Here is a 21278-nt window from a genome sequence, read left to right as displayed (position 1 = left end):
CAATAAGATTTAGATACCGCGGACAATGCACAGTCGCGTTCGCGGAATGAATGTCTTAACACGCTTTTCATGTCAAACATTGTGATAAGGTGTAGATGGAGCCTTACGCAACACGGGAGCGAGCTGCCGACTCATGACAGTTTGCACGTTAACCGCGGAGGGTCAGTAGCTGGCGAATTGTGAGATACGCGGAGATAGGGGGACCAATCAGCAAGATAGTTATTCATCAACGATATATCGACATTTGTTTAGTCTAATCAAACACTCGTACTGTATTCTCATTGATAGCAGGAATTTCACTTCTTCTCGCGTGCATTCTCAGATAGGCAGCAATCTCTTAATAGTGATAACGGAGTACATACTCCGTCCATGATGATAACGAATTTAATGGGACATTAAATCCTTATCTTCAGTTCGGTTTCTTTGGTGGATATTCTAACTTGTACAAACGAATTAACGGGCTGATTTTTTAGGCTTCAGTCTTGCCAGCGTACACTCTTGTAACTAAAGAACTGTTCAACCAGATAAATACTTTGCACTAAAGGCTCCAATAATTTCACATACTGTCATGGTACTGTAAGCTATCATCTTGTTACGTCTGTCTTCATAATCTAATATTGAGATTTTTACAGGTAGCTTATAAGGAGGCATATTGTTTATTTGGAAGATTTTATGTTTTTAATCACACATAAAACGTCACGGATGTTAGCATCTCGCTAAAAGTCTTTTTTCGCTATTGTCTCTTAACATCTGTGAGAGAACATCAGTGACTTAATATACTGCCATGAGAAGTCAACGATGAACGGTCGTTCTTATGTAACGACACATGGTACTACAAAACATGTAACTTTTCAAAGGCATGTAGGAGAGATAATAGCGTGGTGTTTTAACAATGATTATATTCGGTACCAACCCAGTGTTGTGTGTTATTTCAAATATATCTCGTAAGCCTGGGTGCAGCAACAGTGAGGAAGGGGGAAGGGGAGGGGGTGTTGATTAACGGCCATCATGAGCACTTGCATGTTTCTGAAGCCTCGGGGCTGCATAAAAAATACTAGTTATTGTTTGAAAGGTGGACGTCGTGAAGAAACGACCATTACAAGACAATACGGAAAGCAGTTTGGCTATATCAGTACTCCACGATGCAAAAAAAATGATTTGCATGTGGTGAAGCCCTGTACAATTTAGTCCAGTTGTTGAAGATGCAGTCAACGACTTCTCGCAGCACGTACAATCTGCTTTGGAGCATACAGAGTCCCTCGATCTTTTGTCTAGCCGACCCCAAAAAGAATGAATTTGTGTAAATTCGAAATGGTGAGAAACTGGAAGTTCACGAAAACAATCGGAACTGTTTGGAGATATTTGAATGGGTGCTATAGAAAATGAAGTGGCAAGTTGATCCGGATATAGAAGCAAGAACAAGAACGTTTCCAATAAGTTTCTTTGAGTTGGTGACGCTATGCGCAGTCCATATGAGATTATTATTACAACATAGAGTGTGACATTGTGCTACGTTCCTCTAACAATAAGTTAAAAATCATTTTTCCCTCTGCTTTAAAGTGATAAACTCGTCACCAAAACAGCTACAAGTAATTTTGATGCGCGGTGTACTTTCGTCGGGCGGTCTCTTCTTTCATCTACGTTGTCGAATAAGTAATTCGATAGAATCCTATAATATCTAGCTTTGTAAACCACAGCTATTTAAATTATAGCTAAACACGTTGTAGCTTGATGGTACGTCAATCACCTGTTTAGTTTCTTATAGTCCAACTAGCTGGGAGTTTCTTTCAGTGTTTCAGAGAGACACGCTTGTCTGCATCTTCAGTCGATGGCTGCCTCTTGATCTCGAGGCTGGCCACTGCGTTATTGACGAGACAGAATGCGAGATCTCTGACAATTTATGTCGCTTATGAGAACAAGGTCAGACCATTACGACGCCTGACAGGGATACCAAAGTGTAAACATTCAGTCTTACGTATCATTTGCTTGAAACGTGTCCAGAAGAGCGCATATATCATCGTTTTATTAATTGCATCAAAGCTTTTTCAAGACATCTTTTGAATAATTAATTGGCTGAAACAACACATGTCAGATGCGATGATCATGTGGTCTGGAAAGAATTCATTTTTATTTATATTTTGTCTACTTTTCTATTCATGCTTATCATTTTAGTCGCTGAAAACGTAATACTTACGAGTGTAAAAATCTCGTTTCACTCAATTTTCACTGCGTTTCACTAATGTCGACCGTCACATCTGTAACCGGAGCAGTTTCATACCTCGAGACAGTGAAGATATCGGATGGAACATCCAGCCAAAACTAATATAGCGGCATCTTCTTTGTTCCTAAATTACTACCACTGCGTAAGGAATAAAATAATAAATAATACCACTTATTGAATTTCACAGCTGTCTCGTATTTCAAATCACAATCCTTTAATTTATTGATTCAGTTACCACAATGAATATTAAAATGATTTTATTACCGCACTGCCACGCCTTAAAAAACAACACGAAAATTACAACACACGTTATCAAATTAAACATTAAGGTACGTTGAATAAACGTTGAACATTATTAAGTGTGTTGGCTGTGATATACACTCCTGGAAATGGAAAAAAGAACACATTGACACCGGTGTGTCAGCCCCACCATACTTGCTCCGGACACTGCGAGAGGGCTGTACAAGCAATGATCACACGCACGGCACAGCGGACACACCAGGAACAGCGGTGTTGGCCGTCGAATGGCGCTAGCTGCGCAGCATTTGTGCACCGCCGCCGTCAGTGTCAGCCAGTTTGCCGTGGCATACGGAGCTTCATCGCAGTCTTTAACACTGGTAGCATGCCGCGACAGCGTGGACGTGAACCGTATGTGCAGTTGACGGACTTTGAGCGAGGGCGTATAGTGGGCATGCGGGAGGCCGGGTGGACGTACCGCCGAATTGCTCAACACGAGGGGCGTGAGGTCTCCACAGTACATCGATGTTGTCGCCAGTGGTCGGCGGAAGGTGCACGTGCCCGTCGACCTGGGACCGGACCGCAGCGACGCACGGGTGCACGCCAAGACCGTAGGATCCTACGCAGTGCCGTAGGGGACCGCACCGCCACTTTCCAGCAAATTAGGGACACTGTTGCTCCTGGGGTATCGGCGAGGACCATTCGCAACCGTCTCCATGAAGCTGGGCTACGGTCCTGCACACCGTTAGGCCGTCTTCCGCTCACGCCCCAACATCGTGCAGCCCGCCTCCAGTGGTGTCGCGACAGGCGTGAATGGAGGGACGAATGGAGACGTGTCGTCTTCAGCGATGAGAGTCGCTTCTGCCTTGGTGCCAATGATGGTCGTATGCGTGTTTGGCGCCGTGCAGGTGAGCGCCACAATCAGGACTGCATACGACCAAGGCACACAGGGCCAACACCGGCATCATGGTGTGGGGAGCGATCTCCTACACTGGCCGTACACCACTGGTGATCGTCGAGGGGACACTGAATAGAGCACGGTACATCCAAACCGTCATCGAACCCATCGTTCTACCATTCCTAGACCGGCAAGGGAACTTGCTGTTCCAACAGGACAATGCACGTCCGCATGTATCCCGTGCCACCCAACGTGCTCTAGAAGGTGTAAGTCAACTACCCTGACCAGCAAGATCTCCGGATCTGTCCCCCATTGAGCATGTTTGGGACTGGATGAAGCGTCGACTCACGCGGTCTGCACGTCCAGCACGAACGCTGGTCCAACTGAGGCGCCAGGTGGAAATGGCATGGCAAGCCGTTCCACAGGACTACATCCAGCAGCTCTACGATCGTCTCCATGGGAGAATAGCAGCCTGCATTGCTGCGAAAGGTGGATATACACTGTACTAGTGCCGACATTGTGCATGCTCTGTTGCCTGTGTCTATGTGCCTGTGGTTCTGTCAGTGTGATCATGTGATGTATCTGACCCCAGGAATGTGTCAATAAAGTTTCCCCTTCCTGGGACAATGAATTCACGGTGTTCTTATTTCAATTTCCAGGAGTGTACATATATCAGGAGATTGGAAGATAACAGAGAGAAGTCGAGGTTTGCATCACACCTGCAGAAACACTCTCGATCGTTATAATAATAATGCTGATAACTTCCCTTCCATGTGTTCTATTTGTTTGTGCAAAAGCTTTACTTTGTGCAAACCGAGGCAAATTATTCCCATTTCTTGCCAGTACGGGATATCAAACCGTCTCTGTAAATGTTCCTGTCGGCTGCCGCTCACATTCGAGGGGCGTTCAATAAATGCGGCACATCTTTTTTTTCTCGGCCAGTTTCGGTTGAAAGATGCGGAATTTGCTGTGGGACATCGAGGATAATTCTCGCTTAAGCCCCTATAGCTTCAGTAAGTTCCAATAGGCCGTGGCGCTATACATAGCCTTCAGAATAATGACCTTAACTGAGGTGCGTTTCAAGCAGGGAGCTGTCATTGAGATTCATTTGGCTGAGGACCAGAGCATAATAGATATTCATAAGTGCTTGTAGAATGACTACGGAGACCTAGCAGTGAACAAAAGTATGGCGAGCCGAAGGGGGAGGCGTCTGTCGTCATCGTAATAACGTCCCACATCTTGTACGACCTCCCCGAGTGCAGGCCGTCCATACACAGCTGTGACTTTTCCAGTGTTGGAACGTCCGGACACTCTTATTCGAGGTGATCGACGGATCACAAACACCTCGCTGCTCAACCGGACGTCTCTGTTGGTAGTGCTGATACACATGTCCACCAGCTGGGTGCTCTAAGGTATGTACCCGCTGGGTTCCTAGCCGCCTGAGAGAAGACCATACAGAGTAGCGAAGGGACGTCTTGCGGAATTGTTTGCGCGTTACGAAGCCGTTCGTGACAATTTTTTGTCGAATATCGTAACAGGCGATGACACACGTGTTCATCACTTCGAACTGGAGCCAAACCCGCAATCCTTGGAGTGGCGCCACACCACCTATCTTTCGGAAAAAAGATTTATAGCTGCATCCTCAGCTGGTAAAAGCAAGGTGACAATATTATTGGACTCTAAAGGGGTTATTCTGTTTGGTGAAGTCCCTCAAATCAGAAGTGCACCGTGCTGTTCTCAGGAAACTCGAGAAATGACTTTACCTTGCTCGACGCCAGATAAATGCTAACGAACACCTCAATCATTTACAACCGTTCGCTCGACAAAAGATCCGTACCCAAAGACTGGAAAGTTGCGCAGGTCACACCAATATTCAAGAAAGGTAGTAAGAGTAATCCACTAAATTACAGGCCCATAACGTTAACGTCGATATGCAGCAGGATTTTGGAACATATATTGTGTTCGAACTTCGTGAATTACCTCGAAGATAACGGCCTATTGACACACAGCCAACATGGATTTAGAAAACATCCTTCCTGTGAAACACAACTAGCTCTTTATTCCCATGAAGTGTCGAGTGCTATTGACAAGGGATTTCAGATCGATTCCGTATTTCTGGATTTCCGGAAGGCTTTTGACACTGTACCACACAAGCGGCTTGCAGTGAAATTGCGTGCTTATGGAATATCGTCTCAGTTATGTCACTGGATTTGTGATTTCCTGTCAGAGAGCTCACAGTTCGTTGCAATTGACGGAAAGTCATCGAGTAAAACAGAAGCGATTTCTGGTGTTCCCCAAGGTAGTGCTTTAGGCCCTTTGTGACTCCTTATCTATATAAACGATTTGGGAGACAGTCTGAACAGCCGTTTTCCGTTGTTTGCAGATGACGCTGTCGTTTATCGACTAATAAAGTCATCAGAAGATCAAAACAAACTTCAAAACGATTTAGAAAAGATATCTGAATGGTGCGAAAATTGGCAGTTGACCCTTAATAACGAAAAGGGTGAGGTCATCCATATGAGTGCTAAAAGGAACTCATTACACTTCGGTTACACGATAAATCAGTCTAATCTAAAAGCCGTAAATGCAACTAAATACCTAGGTATTACAATTAAGAACAACTTAAATTGGAAGGAACACATAGAAAATGTTGTGGGGAAGGCTAGCCAAAGACTGCGTTTTATTGGCAGGATTCCTAGAAAATGTAACAGACCTACTAAGTAGGCTGCCTGCACTACGCTTGTCCGTCCTCTTTTAGAATACTGCTGCGCGGTATGGGATCCTTACCAGATAGGACTGACGGAGTATATAGAAAAAGTTCAGATAAAGGCAACACGTTTTCTATTAGTGCGAAATATGGGAGAGAATGTCACAGAAATGATAATGGATTTGGGCTGGACACCATTAAAAGAAAGGCGTTTTTCGTTGCGACGGAATCTTCTCATGAAATTCCAATTACCAACTTTCTTCTCCTAATGCAAAAATATTTTGTTGACATCGTCCTACATAGAGAGGAACGATCACCACGATAAAATAATGGAAATCATAACTCGTACGGAAAGATATAGGTGTTCATTCTTTCCGCGCGCTATACGAGATTGGAATAATAGAGAATTGTGAAGGTGGTTCGAAGAACCCTCTGCCAGGCACTTAAATGTGATTTGCAGAGTATCCATGTAGATATATATGTAGACATCCCCATGAGAAATAAAGGCGTCACACTAATTTGTACACCCGAGAGAAGCTCACAAAACGTCACTGGAATGTTTTTACACATCCCGGTTCACGCACCTTCCAACTTCTATCTTTTTGAAGTAAAGAAGGATGCAGTCCGTAGGAATCAGTGCGCGATTGATGGGGAGGTTATTGCGCAGCAAGGCGTTGGTTCCGACGTCGACCAGTAAAGTGATATCATGCGGTCATACAGGATATCCCACTAACGTGGCACAAGTCAATCGCGTTGAACGGAGGTAAAATTGGGTTTTGTAGCCAAGAGAGTGGGGAATCCTAAATAAAACCAACTTGCTTGCAGAAGAGAAAAGTGCAGCATTAGTTATTGAACGCTCCTCGTAATATTGTCAGTTAAGTAGCAGTCGATTGTGGTGAACGTATTTCCACTGGAGCTGGTGGCGGCTTTCTCCTGCGACCTGTCATTGGAGAGGCGTGTCACAGTTGGCCGTTGGCCGTTGTTGCAGGTGAACTGTTCACAAGTGCTGAGTCAGCGCGTGCGGCAGCCCAGCCTGACTTTCGCCGGGACGGCGGGCCGCGCCTTCGAGACCGGACCGCCCGCCCTGAGGCGGTACTCCAGGGCTGCACAGTAAGTACGAGTATTCTACGCCCACTGCCAGAGGAGCTGAGCGGCTCTCAGAACTCTCATATACGCCGTTGTGTCTGGGTCCTCATCTCATTCAACGAGAATGACTAACTGTAGGCCTATACTTATACACCAATGGTCAGAAAAAAAACAGAACACCTTTAACGACTAGAAATAGGACGTTCATATACACGGGACATGTGCATTAGTATGTTCTGCAGAAAGCATTATCATTTGAACCTTGTCGGCCGGCGTGTTCGAGGTCAACACCGATATCATGACGCTACACCACCTACCGGTGAAATGTGCCTGCGACTATAACCAGAAGGTGGGATTTGAGTAGACGTGCAGAACGCTTCACAGGCGTGCGGACGAACCGTACTATCAAATGAATGAGTTTGAAAGAGGACGCATTATTGGCATAGAAGAATGCGATACATCCATCCGGGAAATTACTGCTCGAGTGGAACGAACTCTTTCGGCAGTACAACCGGTGTGTGCAGATTGGTTCACGGAGGGCCGCAGACCACGACGAGATGGGTCAGGTCGCACCACCCAGACCACCCCCCGAGAAGATCGCCACCTCATCCGAATGGCAGTTCAGGACACATCTGCCTCCTCCTCGCATCTGACGTAATAGTGGAACAGTGTAACACATCGTACACTACCAGGAGTGGCAGTCCGTCGCCGTTTATCAAGGCACGGGTTACGTGCGCGACGTCCACTTCTCCGCCGACATTTGAGGAATTTGCATAAACGTGATAGACGGCAATGGCATAAGGAGATACATCATTGGGGACAGGACAGTGTTTTCCGGCGAATCCAAGTATTGTTTGTTTGTACATTGTTGCCGCATTTTGGTTCGCCGCAGACGAGGGTAGCGGCATCACAGTGACTGCATTGGCACAAGAAATAAAGCACCAACTCAAGACCTTATGACGTGGTGCGCTATTGGGTATAGTCACAAATCACATTTGGTTCGTGTCCGGGACACTCTGACCAGTGTGACTTACGTGAATGACAAATTTCTAAAATTTAACGACTATTAACCAAATTAACCTACGGTTATCTTAGAAGCTAGATTAAGAAAAGGCAAACCTACGTTTCTTGCATTTGTAGGCATGTAGAAAGCTTTTCACAATGTTAACTGGAATACTCTCTTTTAAATTCTAAAGGTGGCAGGGGTAAAATATAGGGAGCGAAAGGCTATTTACAATTTGTAGAGGAACCAGATGGCAGTTATAAGAGTCGAGGGACATGAAAGGGAAGCAGTGGTTGGGAAGGGAGTGAGACAGGGTTGTAGCCTCTCCCCGATGTTATTCAATCTGTGTATTGAGCAAGCAGCGAACGAAACAAAAGAAAAATTCGAAGTAGGTATTAAAATCCATAGAGAAGATATAAAAACTTTGAGGTTCGCCGATGACATTGTAATTCTGTCAGAGACAGCAAAGGACTTGGAAGAGCAGTTGAACGGAATGGACATTGTCTTGAAAGGAGGATGTAAGACGAACACCAACAAAAGCAAAACGAGGATAATGGAATATGGTCGAATTAAGTCGGGTGATGCTGAAGGAATTAGATTAGGAAATGCGACACTTAAAGTAGTAAAGGAGTTTTGCTATTTGGGGAGCAAAATAACTGATGATGGTCGAAGTAGAGAGGATATAAAATGTAGACTGGCAATGGCAAGGAAAGCGTTTCTGAAGAAGAGAAATTTGTTAACATCGAGTATTGATTTAAGCGTCAGGAAGTCGTTTCTGAAAGTATTTGTATGGAGTGTAGCCATGTATGGAAGTGAAACATGGACGATAAATGGTTTGGACAAGAAGAGAATAGAAGCTTTCAAAATGTGGTGTTACTAATGAATGCTGAAGATTAGATGGGTAGATAACATAACTAATGAGGAGGTATTGAATAGAATTGGGGAGAAGAGGAGTTTGTGGCACAACTTGACTAGAAGAAGGGATCGGTTGGTAGGACATGTTCTGAGGCTTCAAGGGATCACCAAATTAGTATTGGAGGGCAGCGTGGAGGGTAAAAATCGTAGAGGGAGACCAAGAGATGAATACACTAAGCAGATTCAAAAGGATGTAGGTTGCAGTAGGTACTGGGAGATGAAGAAGCTTGCACAGGATAGAGTAGCATGGAGAGCTGCATCAAACCAGACTCAGCACTGAAGACCACAACAACAACAACAACAATCAAATTAGAAGCACTCTCGAGATGTCGCTTACTTTTCGATAATACTGCGTTCTGGTGATCAACTTGTTTAGATACTGATAACATATCGAGAGACAGCGCTTTATCTTTCCATCTAGAGGTGCGTAATCGATACCAGGCTTTGTAGCCGTACCCATTTAGAACAACAACGAGACGTCATTTTTCAGCAAGACAATGCAGGACCACATGTTGCTGCATGGACATATGCCTTCTTGGTATCACAGGATGTCAGCATTTTGCCCTGGTCCGCCTGATCACCAGACTTGTCGCGAATCGGAAATGTGTGGGATTTGGTGAAACTACGGGTGCAGCATTGTGACCCAACGCTAAGCACCGCAGATAAACTTGGGACCAAGTGAATGTAGCATGGATTGCTGTACCACACGTCGCCATTCGCGCCTTGTACGTGTCGATGCCATCACGCATGGAACAAGTTATCAGAGACCAAGGAGGTCCTTGTGCCTACTAGGCAACAGGACACATTCTGAACCGATGTGACTGACATGATAATCATTTCTGCAGAACACACTGATGTACATGTACTATAAATATGAACGTCCTATCTCCAGTCGTTCAGAGTGTCATGTTTTTTTCCTGAAATATAAGTGTATTTAAATTTACAAATGTTATATAGTTTTCATTTGAGGGCTACGACTGTACTGTACGATTTTTATGAAAATATATACTCTAGAAGTCACTTGTTACTAATATTTTACTAACACGACGCGTTTCGGCAGCGTGCTGCCAATGTAATGTGCTTTCACAGTTACTTTAACTAGCGTCATTTCGTATTCATTACAATGTAAAAGTAACTGTAAATGCACCTTATGATGGCACCATGCTGCCGAAACCCATCGTGCTAATAAAATATTAGTTACAAGTAACTGTTGCCGTATACATTATGTTGTAAAAAAGGTATCCTTATAGTATCTTACGGGGTTTCCAATACAAAACGAAATTTCTCCCATTTCCACAAGATGGCAAGCGCTATATATACTTGTATAGCATTTCAATAACGACAAAGGTTACTAATTACTATTATTATTATTAACGTGCTTTGTTGCATAGCCTAATCTTACTTGGTTTACTTAATTGCAAATTTTGCTTGCTGACACAAAAAATATATTTTAAGGATTGCACAAGTTCTCTTACGATAGTTACGCCTTAAAATTGGTAAGGAGTTTGTTTTACAATTGGTGACTTCAAATCTTTTTTATATAACCTTCATTACGATAGGGTCGGATGCTGCGACGAATCTTTTACATGATTTCGTGATGCCTTCAGCTGACGTTCTTTTTATTTGATATACTATAGTACAATTTCGGTCTTAGACCATTTTCAGGTATCTAAAAAGGAGCAAGATTATAATTATTTTGCAGAAATTGCTTAATTAAACTTTACAGCTCATTGTTATACTTAATTATCGTCCATCATTGGTCCTCAATTATTTCTCGGACTCATTCCGCTCTCGGTCTTCCCTTTCAGTATTTACTCTCTGCAGCTCTCTCTGATACCATGAAAGTCATTCCCTAATGTCATAACACACGTCCTGTCATCCTGTCCCTTCACCTTGTCAATATTTTCCACATATTTCTGTTCTCGCTGATTCTGCTGAGAACCCCCATATTTCTCATCCCTTCAGTCTACCAAATTTTCAGTATCCTTCAGCGTTGGCTAGCATGATGGACTCGCATTCGAGAGGACGACGGTTCAAACCCGCGTCCGGCTATCCTGATTTAGGTTTTCCGTGATTTCCCTAAATCGCTTCAGGCAAATACCGGGATGGTTCCTTTGAAAGGACACGGCCGAATTCCTTACCCACACTTCCTTAACCCGATGGGGCCGATGACATCGCTGTGTGGTCCCCTCCCCCAAATCAACCAACCACCCAATCAGTATCCTTCTATAGCACCACGTCTTAAATCCATACATTTTGAAATTATCTTCCATTAAAGTGTTTATGGCAGAGCTTCTGAATCAGTATTATTAGTTCCTTCCTGCTATTTGGCCAATTTACTGCTTCCATTATTACACGTGTCAGCTTTATGCTTCTCTGCCTACCCGAGTTGCTCCATTCCAGTGACAAATGGTCCGCAGTTCGTTGACCTCCTGTGCAGGAACACATGGCGTCGTTGGTTATTTCGAATCTATGGTAGTAAGCCTTAAGTTTTTTGTGTCCCGTTAACATCGCTCTGAAATTTGGAGAGATCAGTAACCTGATTTACAGTCTTTTGTGCACCGTTGGAAAATATTCCTTTAAAATGATTCATTTTGTAGTCTGCTAGAATTTTTTCTCCCATTCATTCAGAGCTGCTTTTTGAGACGTGCGTAAGTGAAATGGTGTAACAGGTTCAGTTTCAATGGAACTGCTTAATGACAAAAATAAGTTAAAACCATGTTATTTAAATGGATAATAAACACGTTTGATATGTAGCAAAGTTGTAACAGGATATCAGGATGAAAATAACAGTTCGAGTCGGTCATAATGTTTCAAATATCGTACTAGTATTATCCGGAGTTGCAAAAGCTCTTTCGGATTACAGGAAAAATATAACCTTACATCTGCTAAGATTTATAAGATGCTGTCTGTAGACGGCACCAAACACTGACGCTCACTATGCTATGTACGAAATAATACTTGAATGTGACATGATACAAAGCTTAGTGACTGAAAAACCGTAAGCTTTCAGTTATATGTACTGTAAGCAAAAGATCCTGATGGGATCTGGCGTGATCGATGATCGAACAGTGATCCCACATAAATTTACACGTCGCTATTGTGACTACACGTGCGCAAGGAAAACGTCAAGTATTCATGTTGTTTTTTCACAAATTTTAATGTTGGTTTTCGATTGAAATTCTATAAAAAATACTTTCAAAAATTTGTACGCCAAAATAAACAAAAAATTGGAGTAAACATTTATCCGAAAATGCTTCATTTTTTAGTCATTAATGAAGAAAAACTTTTTGTGTAATTATTGATAAAAGTTAACTTGGTTATAGACGCCTTCGGAATTTCCTAGAAGTGTAACCAACTCTATAAGCGATTTAGCTGTTTTCCACGAAGCGGTACGGTTAAACATGGATGGACCAGTTCAATTATTATGCATTCATCTGGCCTCAATGACTTGGAACTTTAGTTGACGTTATTCAGTGAACAGTCGACATGTAAAGATGTCACATCTGTTTTGTGAAACTTTTCGACACCATTTTGAAATTCTTTGTTTCGACAACCAATGTTCGGGCGTCTTTATATGTGTATAAAAACAAGAGGAGAACATTTTGAACTCTGCATCTTGTGTAAATATGAACATTTCTCATTAGGTGACAAGTTCTAACATATCATGCGCCATTGTAGAATGCTTTTTCAATAACAAGGTTTCTACGTACCATTTTCTCCTTTCGTTAGCGTCTTTCCAAAGACTGTATGCATACTCTGTTTTTATACACTGAAAATTTCTGTCTAAAATTGGAAGAAGTATGAATAAAAGTCTTGGCTGTCAGTCAAAGTGAACCAAACTTCAGTTTGTAAGTGAGTAAACTCTTTATAAGAACAGTTTAGATCTCGGTGGCCTATGGTAACTACATTTACCACGTTTGACAACTATCTTGACGTTCCCGCTTCAGAAATCTGTATTAATTTTGAGCTGTGTTCTGTGCATTTCACATAGTCCGAAACGTCGTTTCGCAGTAGTCATAAGCTGTCGAATCAGTGTCCAACGACTTCCATTCGAAACAAACATGCAAGTCGACAAATTGCTCCTCAGTTACTCCTAACAGTTGTTGAAGCGTTTTCTAAGTTGTAAGCATTTGCTCGTATGAGGTGTTCAACGTTATTCCACAGTATTATTCAGACAATGAGGAAGAAAGATCAGAAGTTAATATCCCGTCAAAGATAACGCCATCCAAGTACTAGCCCAGACCAAATAAGAATGAAGTAGTAAGCCAGTTCTGTTCTTTTCGGAAAAGTCGTTTCGAAATTCATTTGAAGTGATTCAGGGAAACGATAGGAATCGAAAATTCAGGCACTTCCAGAATCATATGGACCCTAATATTGCTACACGCGTTGTCTTAGCGAATAAAGTCGTCGTTGCAAGTAGCGGAAGTGGTACTGCACAAACACTGCTCCAATATGTGTTAAGCATTGGCGGTATTTATGTCAACAGAAAGCGGATGTGTACGACGATTTCGGTTACTAAAAGCGAGAGGATCCGTTACAATGTGTCGACATCGCGTTAAACTTGACTCTGGGTAATAACAGCTCAGAAGAAACATAAATAATTGCTGCATAACTTTTTCTTGTTGATTCGCATAGTCCCCTCTCAGGATACTTTACACTTTTCCTTGCTACAATTTAACAACGATCAACCAAATTAGAAGCACTTCGCAAGATGTCGCACACTTTTCGATAATATTGCGTTCTGATGATCAGCTTGATTAGATACTGATGACATATCGAGAGACAGTGCTTTATCTCTCGCTCTAGAGGTACGTAATCGATACCTGGCTATGTAGCCATCGTGTGAGTGGCTGTGGCAACCCAGAAGGGCAAAGTACGAGATTTCGCATATTTGATTGCGGCACTATTTTAGGAACTTGTCACGTACACCTGGTTTGTATCCTGTTGATAGATAAATTTTTCATCGATAGCGTTTGGTCGCGAATAGGAGATAGTGCCTAAACATTCGAATGGTCAGACTTTTCCCAGGCTTCAGTTCCAAACCTCTTCACAGAGTGTCATGGAGTGATTGACACTGTTGACAGGCATATTCGTCCGTCGGCTGAGCACGTTAACTAGCTAGTCCTACACACGAAGAACGAAAGCCTTTTTAACGATACATCCAAAGAACTACTTCAGCGTCTTACATTTAACAGTGCCGTACGTCCGCACACATTTTTGTATTCTTTGGCCAGTAGCCGAGGATACCAGGGAGAGATGCCCGCCATGTGCCAAAAGGGAATTGCCTCTAATTCTGCTGCCTTTCAGTGAATGTACGAAAATAAATATTAAAATTTTTAAACCGATTTTGTTATTAGGACGTAGCAGAGGAGAAGGAATCAACGTGTTATCAGTGTTTGTTGACGCAATATTAGAGTAAGATGAGAGATATAAGAAAAAATTGTGCAGAACATAACAGCCACTCGATAACATATCTAAAACCGAATCAAAAATTTCACTGCCTCAGAAAACTAAGTACGAGATTTATCATTGTAACAGTGCCTTAATACTATGTCTTGATCGCAGTCACACAAAAAAATCATCCTTATCGATTAAAGTCATTTTGCTTCTTATTTCTATTAGAGCTACATTTCAAGGACACTGCTCTAACTTTGGAGCCACCCTGCTACGTCTCGCACAAAGGCTAAATATACTAGGTGATTATAAGTTCCAGTTTGAAAGCTCTGTAAAGAAAAGAGCCGTTGATCAGAGAAATGTCAAATTTGACCTTACTATTATTAAGTAGAAAACGTTATGGAAACAAAAAACAATTGACCAAAATTTTCTCTCTAGTTTGCGCTGTAAGCACCATAACGTAAATCAGTTGGGCTACAAATGACAAATGAACCCATAATGCGAACTCTATGGTGTGAGGTGGACATACCTTACTCTGCAACGTGCCTGCCGGCTCAAGTTTGACGTTCAACAGCTGTGGCACTGTTTGCGCCCATCCACCACGTCAAGGTCGTAGGACATCCGATAGGAAAAATTGTCCTGAGGCAAAACACCGCATAAAAAGCAACTTGTCCTGAGACCAAAAACAAAATAACAAACACCTCCACGTCATTTATTTTTCATATTCTGCCGATTACAACGCCATGTGGTGGTAAAATTTTCGGTGTTTTTTTCTTTTTCTTTTTTTTAAATTCCGTAACGTTTTTCCCTTCTTTGACAATATTCCCTTCAAATCTGACGTCATTCTGAGCACTGGTATTATTTTTTCAGTGTTTCGAAACAGCAACATTAAGGAAAATCATCCTTTACATAAGAGAGCCAGTGTTTAAGTCACTCACTGTACCACACCATTTTCTCAGGATCTGCTAAATCCCCGTCACTGTGAGAGATTTTCTGTACAATTTAGAAGTTGTACGGAGAAGCCAATGGTTAAAAATATTTTACTTATGTCCGTGAGACGAGTAGAAATAATGTATACGATATAACACTGTCTTAGTTCAACACAGAAGCTCAGTTTTTCGCAAGTGATCAAGCAATTAACAGCGCAGCAGTTTTGACGAAATCTCACAGTAATATAAAGCCCTAGGTCCCGCGTTCGAGTCCCGGTCGGGGCACACATTTTTCAACTGTCCCCCTTGATATTTATCAACGCCTGTAAGCAGCGAAAGATCTAGATTTCATTATAAGAATTGTTTTGTGTTTCAGGCATTCCGCCAATCGTGAATTAAGGTAGCGCATGAATAACAAGCGCATTGCTGTCCTTAAATAGGGCTGTACGTTACTGTGAACGCCTCTGACCACGCCCTCTCTGTTACAGCAACGCGGTGGACGTGCTACTGCTGGCGACCTACTACAGCATGGTCTGCGTCTACATCGTCTTCATCGCCACGTCGCTGCGACAGGTAAGCAGGACACTGGATTAGCCCCACGTTCGCCTCTTGGAGCTTCTCGGACACGTACAGTTGAGGCTACGTGACGTCTTTGCACAAAGGCCACCACAAGTGTGACACCTGTATTCCGCTCTCGTGCCGGAGACCGCAGGCCCACGAAGTGCATTTGGGCATCACGCTCAGCAGTCACAATCAACCACAGAGTGACGACTACCAATTACTGTCTCTGGATGGCAACGGCACAGAGAGGATATTCGTTCAAAATTTTGTCGACAGGTTAACTGAATAACACGTCAGTTCCGGAAAAGAACAATGTTATTATTTGTGTGGTCATCAACTTCTGTCTCCATTGTGGTCTGTTGGTGCAGTTGACAGTGATAGCAGTTGATATGACGTGACAAAATGCAGTAGAATCACACAGAACATATACAGTTATTTGACGCACTTTCTATTATTCAGGCCACTGCAAGTGTTTCATTGGCGGTAAACGAGAGATATTTGTTAATAAGGCAACTCTTTGTCGGTAACTTGCTGGTACATACAATGAGAGCACGAAATGAAGCAATATTTAGCAGAGGTCTTGTTATTTATAGAGAAAAGGGACATGGTTATCCCTGCACTAGAAAGAGCACACCGCCACATTAGGGTGTAGACACAGCCAAGTGTTGAATATTAACGAACTACCAGTTTCTACATCTTCATGCGTAGTACGACCTGTCAGCAGCAGGAATACTCGCTGTCACTACATGTGGCATTTTACTAGTTCCACTGGTTCTGCAGCACTGAAGACTGTCATCCGAACGTTGGGAGACGGTACTGTTTTAACGCTAACGTTTGTTACCTATATTTTTCCACCCAAGGTGGATACCGGCCGAGTATAACCTTGGAATAAACGATTATTAACAGCTAATGCTGTTTTCCACAAGTTTTTAGAAAACGTTAATAATTTTTTAAAGAAAAATTTTGTAACTTGTAGTATAAGGTAGTTACAAAGAACTCAAACTGGCATTGAAGAATGAATTTATCCGTTCCGCATCTTCAGAACACCAGATATAAGCAAGTAACCACTACAATGGAAGAAACATGGCAATCTTGTGCCACAATAAGGAAAGAAAGAGCATACTTTCTCCCCAGGAATAATATGCAGAAGGCCATAAAGAAAAATATGTTCAATACGTAAATCACAATTTACCAATAGCTTAGTATAAAAATTTTAAAAATGTTGGAAATAAAAATAAATAAATACAAACACACGCACACACACGCAACGGATATAAGTCCAGATATTTCTATTGCCGACTGAGGATGGTGTACTGAACAATGTCACGTCTGTATGTACGTCACTTGCAGACTAATAATTAAAGATAGTAGAATTCGTTTGTTTTACAGGTTGGGTCGTACCTATAAGTATACATGCTTATTTTCCCCCAGGCAGCAGGAGGGGTGTTGAAGTGTGGACGCGTCGACGCAAAACGGTTAGTCTGTATTAACAAACGCAGTCTACTCAGTGGTGCATTCAGGCCATGCAGAAAATATCAGATCTTAAAGTTTGTGACGCGTTTGTGGGAAGACTGTCAGATACAGAGAAAAAACATCACAAAACACACAAAACATACTGAAGTACTAAATATAAAAATGTCTGCATTTTATACCCAGTACAAGCGAGATATGTCCACTGAAATGCCTATCTGTGACATACAGTCAATTGCAAACTTAAAATGTATTCAACTACTGTCTACAAAAGATCTAATGGTTGCACAAAAAGATTAAGAAGCATTGAAATATATGGTTATTTATACCTGTGCAAAAACTAAAAGACACAGATAAAAAAAGGCATGTATCAGGGGAAAAACTAATCACACGCACCTACTGACGTTTGCCATGCCACAAATGGTGCCCATATTGAACACTCGTAATGTAAGTTACAAACTTTGAGGGGTGTTCTGTACACTGATACACGTCTGTTTTCTGTATGTCTTGCAGAAGAGATATATCGCAGACCTGTAATTGTAAATAAGGCTGTTATTAGCCGAGGGACACTAGTGGCGCCACTCGTGACGTAACGAATGGCGCCACTAGTGTACCTCTGCTAACAGCTTTCCGATCGAAGGCCGTACAGACCAGAACTGGCGTGACAGTCAAGCAAAACTGCCAAGAGTAGTGAGGCAATCATACCACTGACGCACTAGGCTGTAAATACGTATGTGGTAGAACACTGTCTCCTGCTGTGTGAAGACGTTTGTAACCACCTTCGTACAACAGGAATCGAAGACCCATGAAGGCCTTCTCTAGATGACCAAAGGTGTGATAATCACTTGGGTGTAGATCAGGACTATAGGGTGGGGGCTCGAACGTCTACCACTTGAGTTGGCGTACCTTCCCAGATCGACCGGTAGCATTTGTCGAATTTCGATAATCACAGAACTCGACGCACCGTTCCACAATGACCTTCTTTGGCAGACATGCTACCACATGCACTTTTCTCATTCTCTAGTGGATGTCTACCGGTGTTTGTTCTTCGGTAGCCAAGAAAAGAATAACGGCACGTTTGGGCCCAACCTTTTGACGGCAAATTTGTATGTCAGCCTTGTGATTCCACTTCTTGCGCTGCCATTCGTGAACGGTATCCCAAGGCTTCTTTTCTACCAGGAAAACGCTCGTCAAATAACGCTTTTGTAAACTGACATGTTCTCGATCACTAACAACTATGGGACATTGTCAGACGACCACTCAGCATTCAAAACGGTTCAAATGACTCTGAGCATTATGGGACTTAACATCTGAGGTCATCAGTCCCCTAGAACTTAGAACTACTTAAACCTAACTAGCCTAAGAACATCACACACATCCATGCCCGAGGCAGGATTCGAACCTGCGACCTTAGCGGTCGCGCGGTTCCAGACTGAAGCGCCTAGAATCGCTCGACCACCACGGCCGGCTCATCCAGCATTAATCGTCCATATTTTGATGAACTAAATGCAACACACATGGAACCCCATCCTAGAAAATTACATCCGGCACCTGTACAACGCAATGTACGCTTGGTTGTATGCTTGCACTCCAAACGTTCTGGCAGTTACAATGGTTACAAAGGTGCTAGCATTTCACGTCTGCACCAGCTCGCATAGCGCAGCCTCGTGGGGTAACCTTCCGTTGGAGGTTGGAGTCCTCACTCGGGCATGGGTGTGTGCGTTGTCCTTGGCATAAGTTAGTGTAAGTTCGATTACGTAGTGTGTAAGCTTACGGACCGATGACGACAGCAGTCTGCTCCGATAAGATCTTACCACAAATTTCCAAATTTTCGTATCGCGCTTATATTTACCAATGATCTTGCAATGTCAAACACTTAAACATGTTACCTAGCGAAATGCATTACTGAAATTTCATTGATGATGATGATGATGATGACGCGTGGGATTAGCCGAGCGGTCTAGCGCGCTGAAGTCCAGGACTGTGCGGCTGGTCCCGGCGGAGGTTCGAGACCTCCCTCGGGCATGGGTGTGTGTGATTGTACTTAGGATAATTTAGGTTAAGTAGTGTGTAAGGTGTAAGCTTAGGGACTGATGACCTTAGCAGTTAAGTCCCATAAGATTTCACACGCATTTGAACATTTTTGATGATTATGATGATGAGGTCCCATACTCCGAGGAGCATAGGGGACGATGCGGGAGACCCGTACCGCCGACTAGGCAAGGTCATAGCGGAGGTGGTTTGGCATTGCTTCAACATTAATAATTTTTTGGAGTTGCAATTATTTCAAATTCAAATGTGTGTGAAATCTTATGGGACTTAACTTCCAAGGTCATCAGTCCCTAAGCTTACACAGTACTTAACGTAATGCCGGCCGGCGTGGCCGTGCGGTTCTAGGCGCTACAGTCTGGAGCCGAGCGACCGCTCCGGTCGCAGGTTCGAATCCTGCCTCGGGCATGGAAGTGTGTGATGTTCTTAGGTTAGTTAGGTTTAATTATTTCTAAGTTCTAGGCGACTGATGACCTCAGAAGTTAAGTCGCATAGTGCTCAGAGCCATTTGAACCATACTTAACCTAAATTATCCAAACACACACACACACGCCCGAGAGACGACTCGAACCTACGCCGGGACCAACCGCACAGTCCATGACTGCAGCGCTAAGACCGCTCGGCTAATCCCGCGCGGCTGCAATTATTTCCATCGGTGTATTGATTATCTGTATGAAAAACAAAATTATAATAGCAATTGAGGAAGAGTGGCTGTGGTTTCAGGTATCAAACTTGAGAGCTATGTAGGTGTAAGACTGACCGCCACTTCGCTGTGCCCGCAGGTGCTGGTCTTCTACTTCCCGGAGGACGCGAACTTCGACGTGCGGCTGTACATCGTGGCAACGGCGCCGCTGCTGCTGCCGCTGTGCATGATCCGGCAGCTCAAGTTCCTGGCGCCGTTCTCGGCCGTCGCCAACCTGCTCATCTGCGTCAGCTTCGCCATCACGCTGTACTACATCTTCACTGACCTGCCGCCGCTCTCCAGCCGCGACTCCTTCTCCAGCATCAGCCATCTGCCGCTCTTCTTCAGCACCGTCATCTTCGCTGTCGAGGGCATCGGCGTGGTGAGTTGCGCGAACCAGGGCCGCACACTGCAGCTTGCATCGAAATGCCGATCGTCCTGTCCTGTCGTATTAGAATTACCAAGATCGCTTCGGCAACACTGGAGGGACGTCTCTGAAGGGCTCCCCCTCGCCTTTGACATGTTGTTGTTGTTGTTGTTGTGGTCTTTAGTACTGAGACTGGTTTGATACAAATGGTTCAAATGGCTCTGAGCACTATGCGACTTAACTTCTGAGGTCATCAGTCGCCTAGAACTTAGAACTAATTAAACCCAACTAACCTAAGGACATCACACACATCCATGCCCGAGGCAGGATTCGAACCTGCGGCCGTAGCGGTCGCTCGGTTCCAGGCTGTATGTTTGATGCCGCTCTCCATGCTACTCTATCCTGTGCAAGCTTCTTCATCTCCCAGTACCTACTGCAGCCTACATCCTTCTGAATCTGCTTAGTGTATTCATCTCTTGATCTCCCTCTACGATTTTTACCCTCCACGCTGCCCTCCAGTACTAAATTGGTGATCCCTTGATGCCTCAGAACATGTCCTACCAACCTATCCCTTCTTCTAGTCAAGTTGTGCCACAAACTCCTCTTCTCCCCAATTCTAGTCAATACCTCCTCATTAGTTATGTTATCTACCCATCTAATCTTCAGCATTCTTCTGTAGCACCACATTTCGAAAGCTTCTATTCTCTTCTTGTCCAAACCATTTATCGTCCATGTTTCACTTCCATACATGGCTAC

The 21278-nt window shown here is 43.4% G+C and overlaps 1 protein-coding gene across 4 annotated transcripts in view; it reads left to right on the top strand.

Moving 5' to 3' along the window:
- LOC126474124 (proton-coupled amino acid transporter-like protein CG1139) overlaps positions 1–21278 on the top strand; it is a 228735-nt gene that overhangs the window by 190987 nt on the left and 16470 nt on the right. For all 4 annotated transcript variants that reach the window (XM_050101557.1, XM_050101553.1, XM_050101556.1 and 1 more), the window contains 3 exons: positions 7052–7173; positions 15882–15966; positions 20256–20537. In XM_050101557.1, coding sequence (XP_049957514.1) covers positions 7052–7173; positions 15882–15966; positions 20256–20537 — 489 coding nt within the window. The remainder of the gene's footprint in view (positions 1–7051; positions 7174–15881; positions 15967–20255; positions 20538–21278) is intronic.

Source organism: Schistocerca serialis, chromosome 4, assembly GCF_023864345.2.
Source record: "Schistocerca serialis cubense isolate TAMUIC-IGC-003099 chromosome 4, iqSchSeri2.2, whole genome shotgun sequence".
NCBI classification, from domain to species: domain Eukaryota; kingdom Metazoa; phylum Arthropoda; class Insecta; order Orthoptera; family Acrididae; genus Schistocerca; species Schistocerca serialis.
This window is presented reverse-complemented; position numbering and strand designations above follow the sequence as displayed.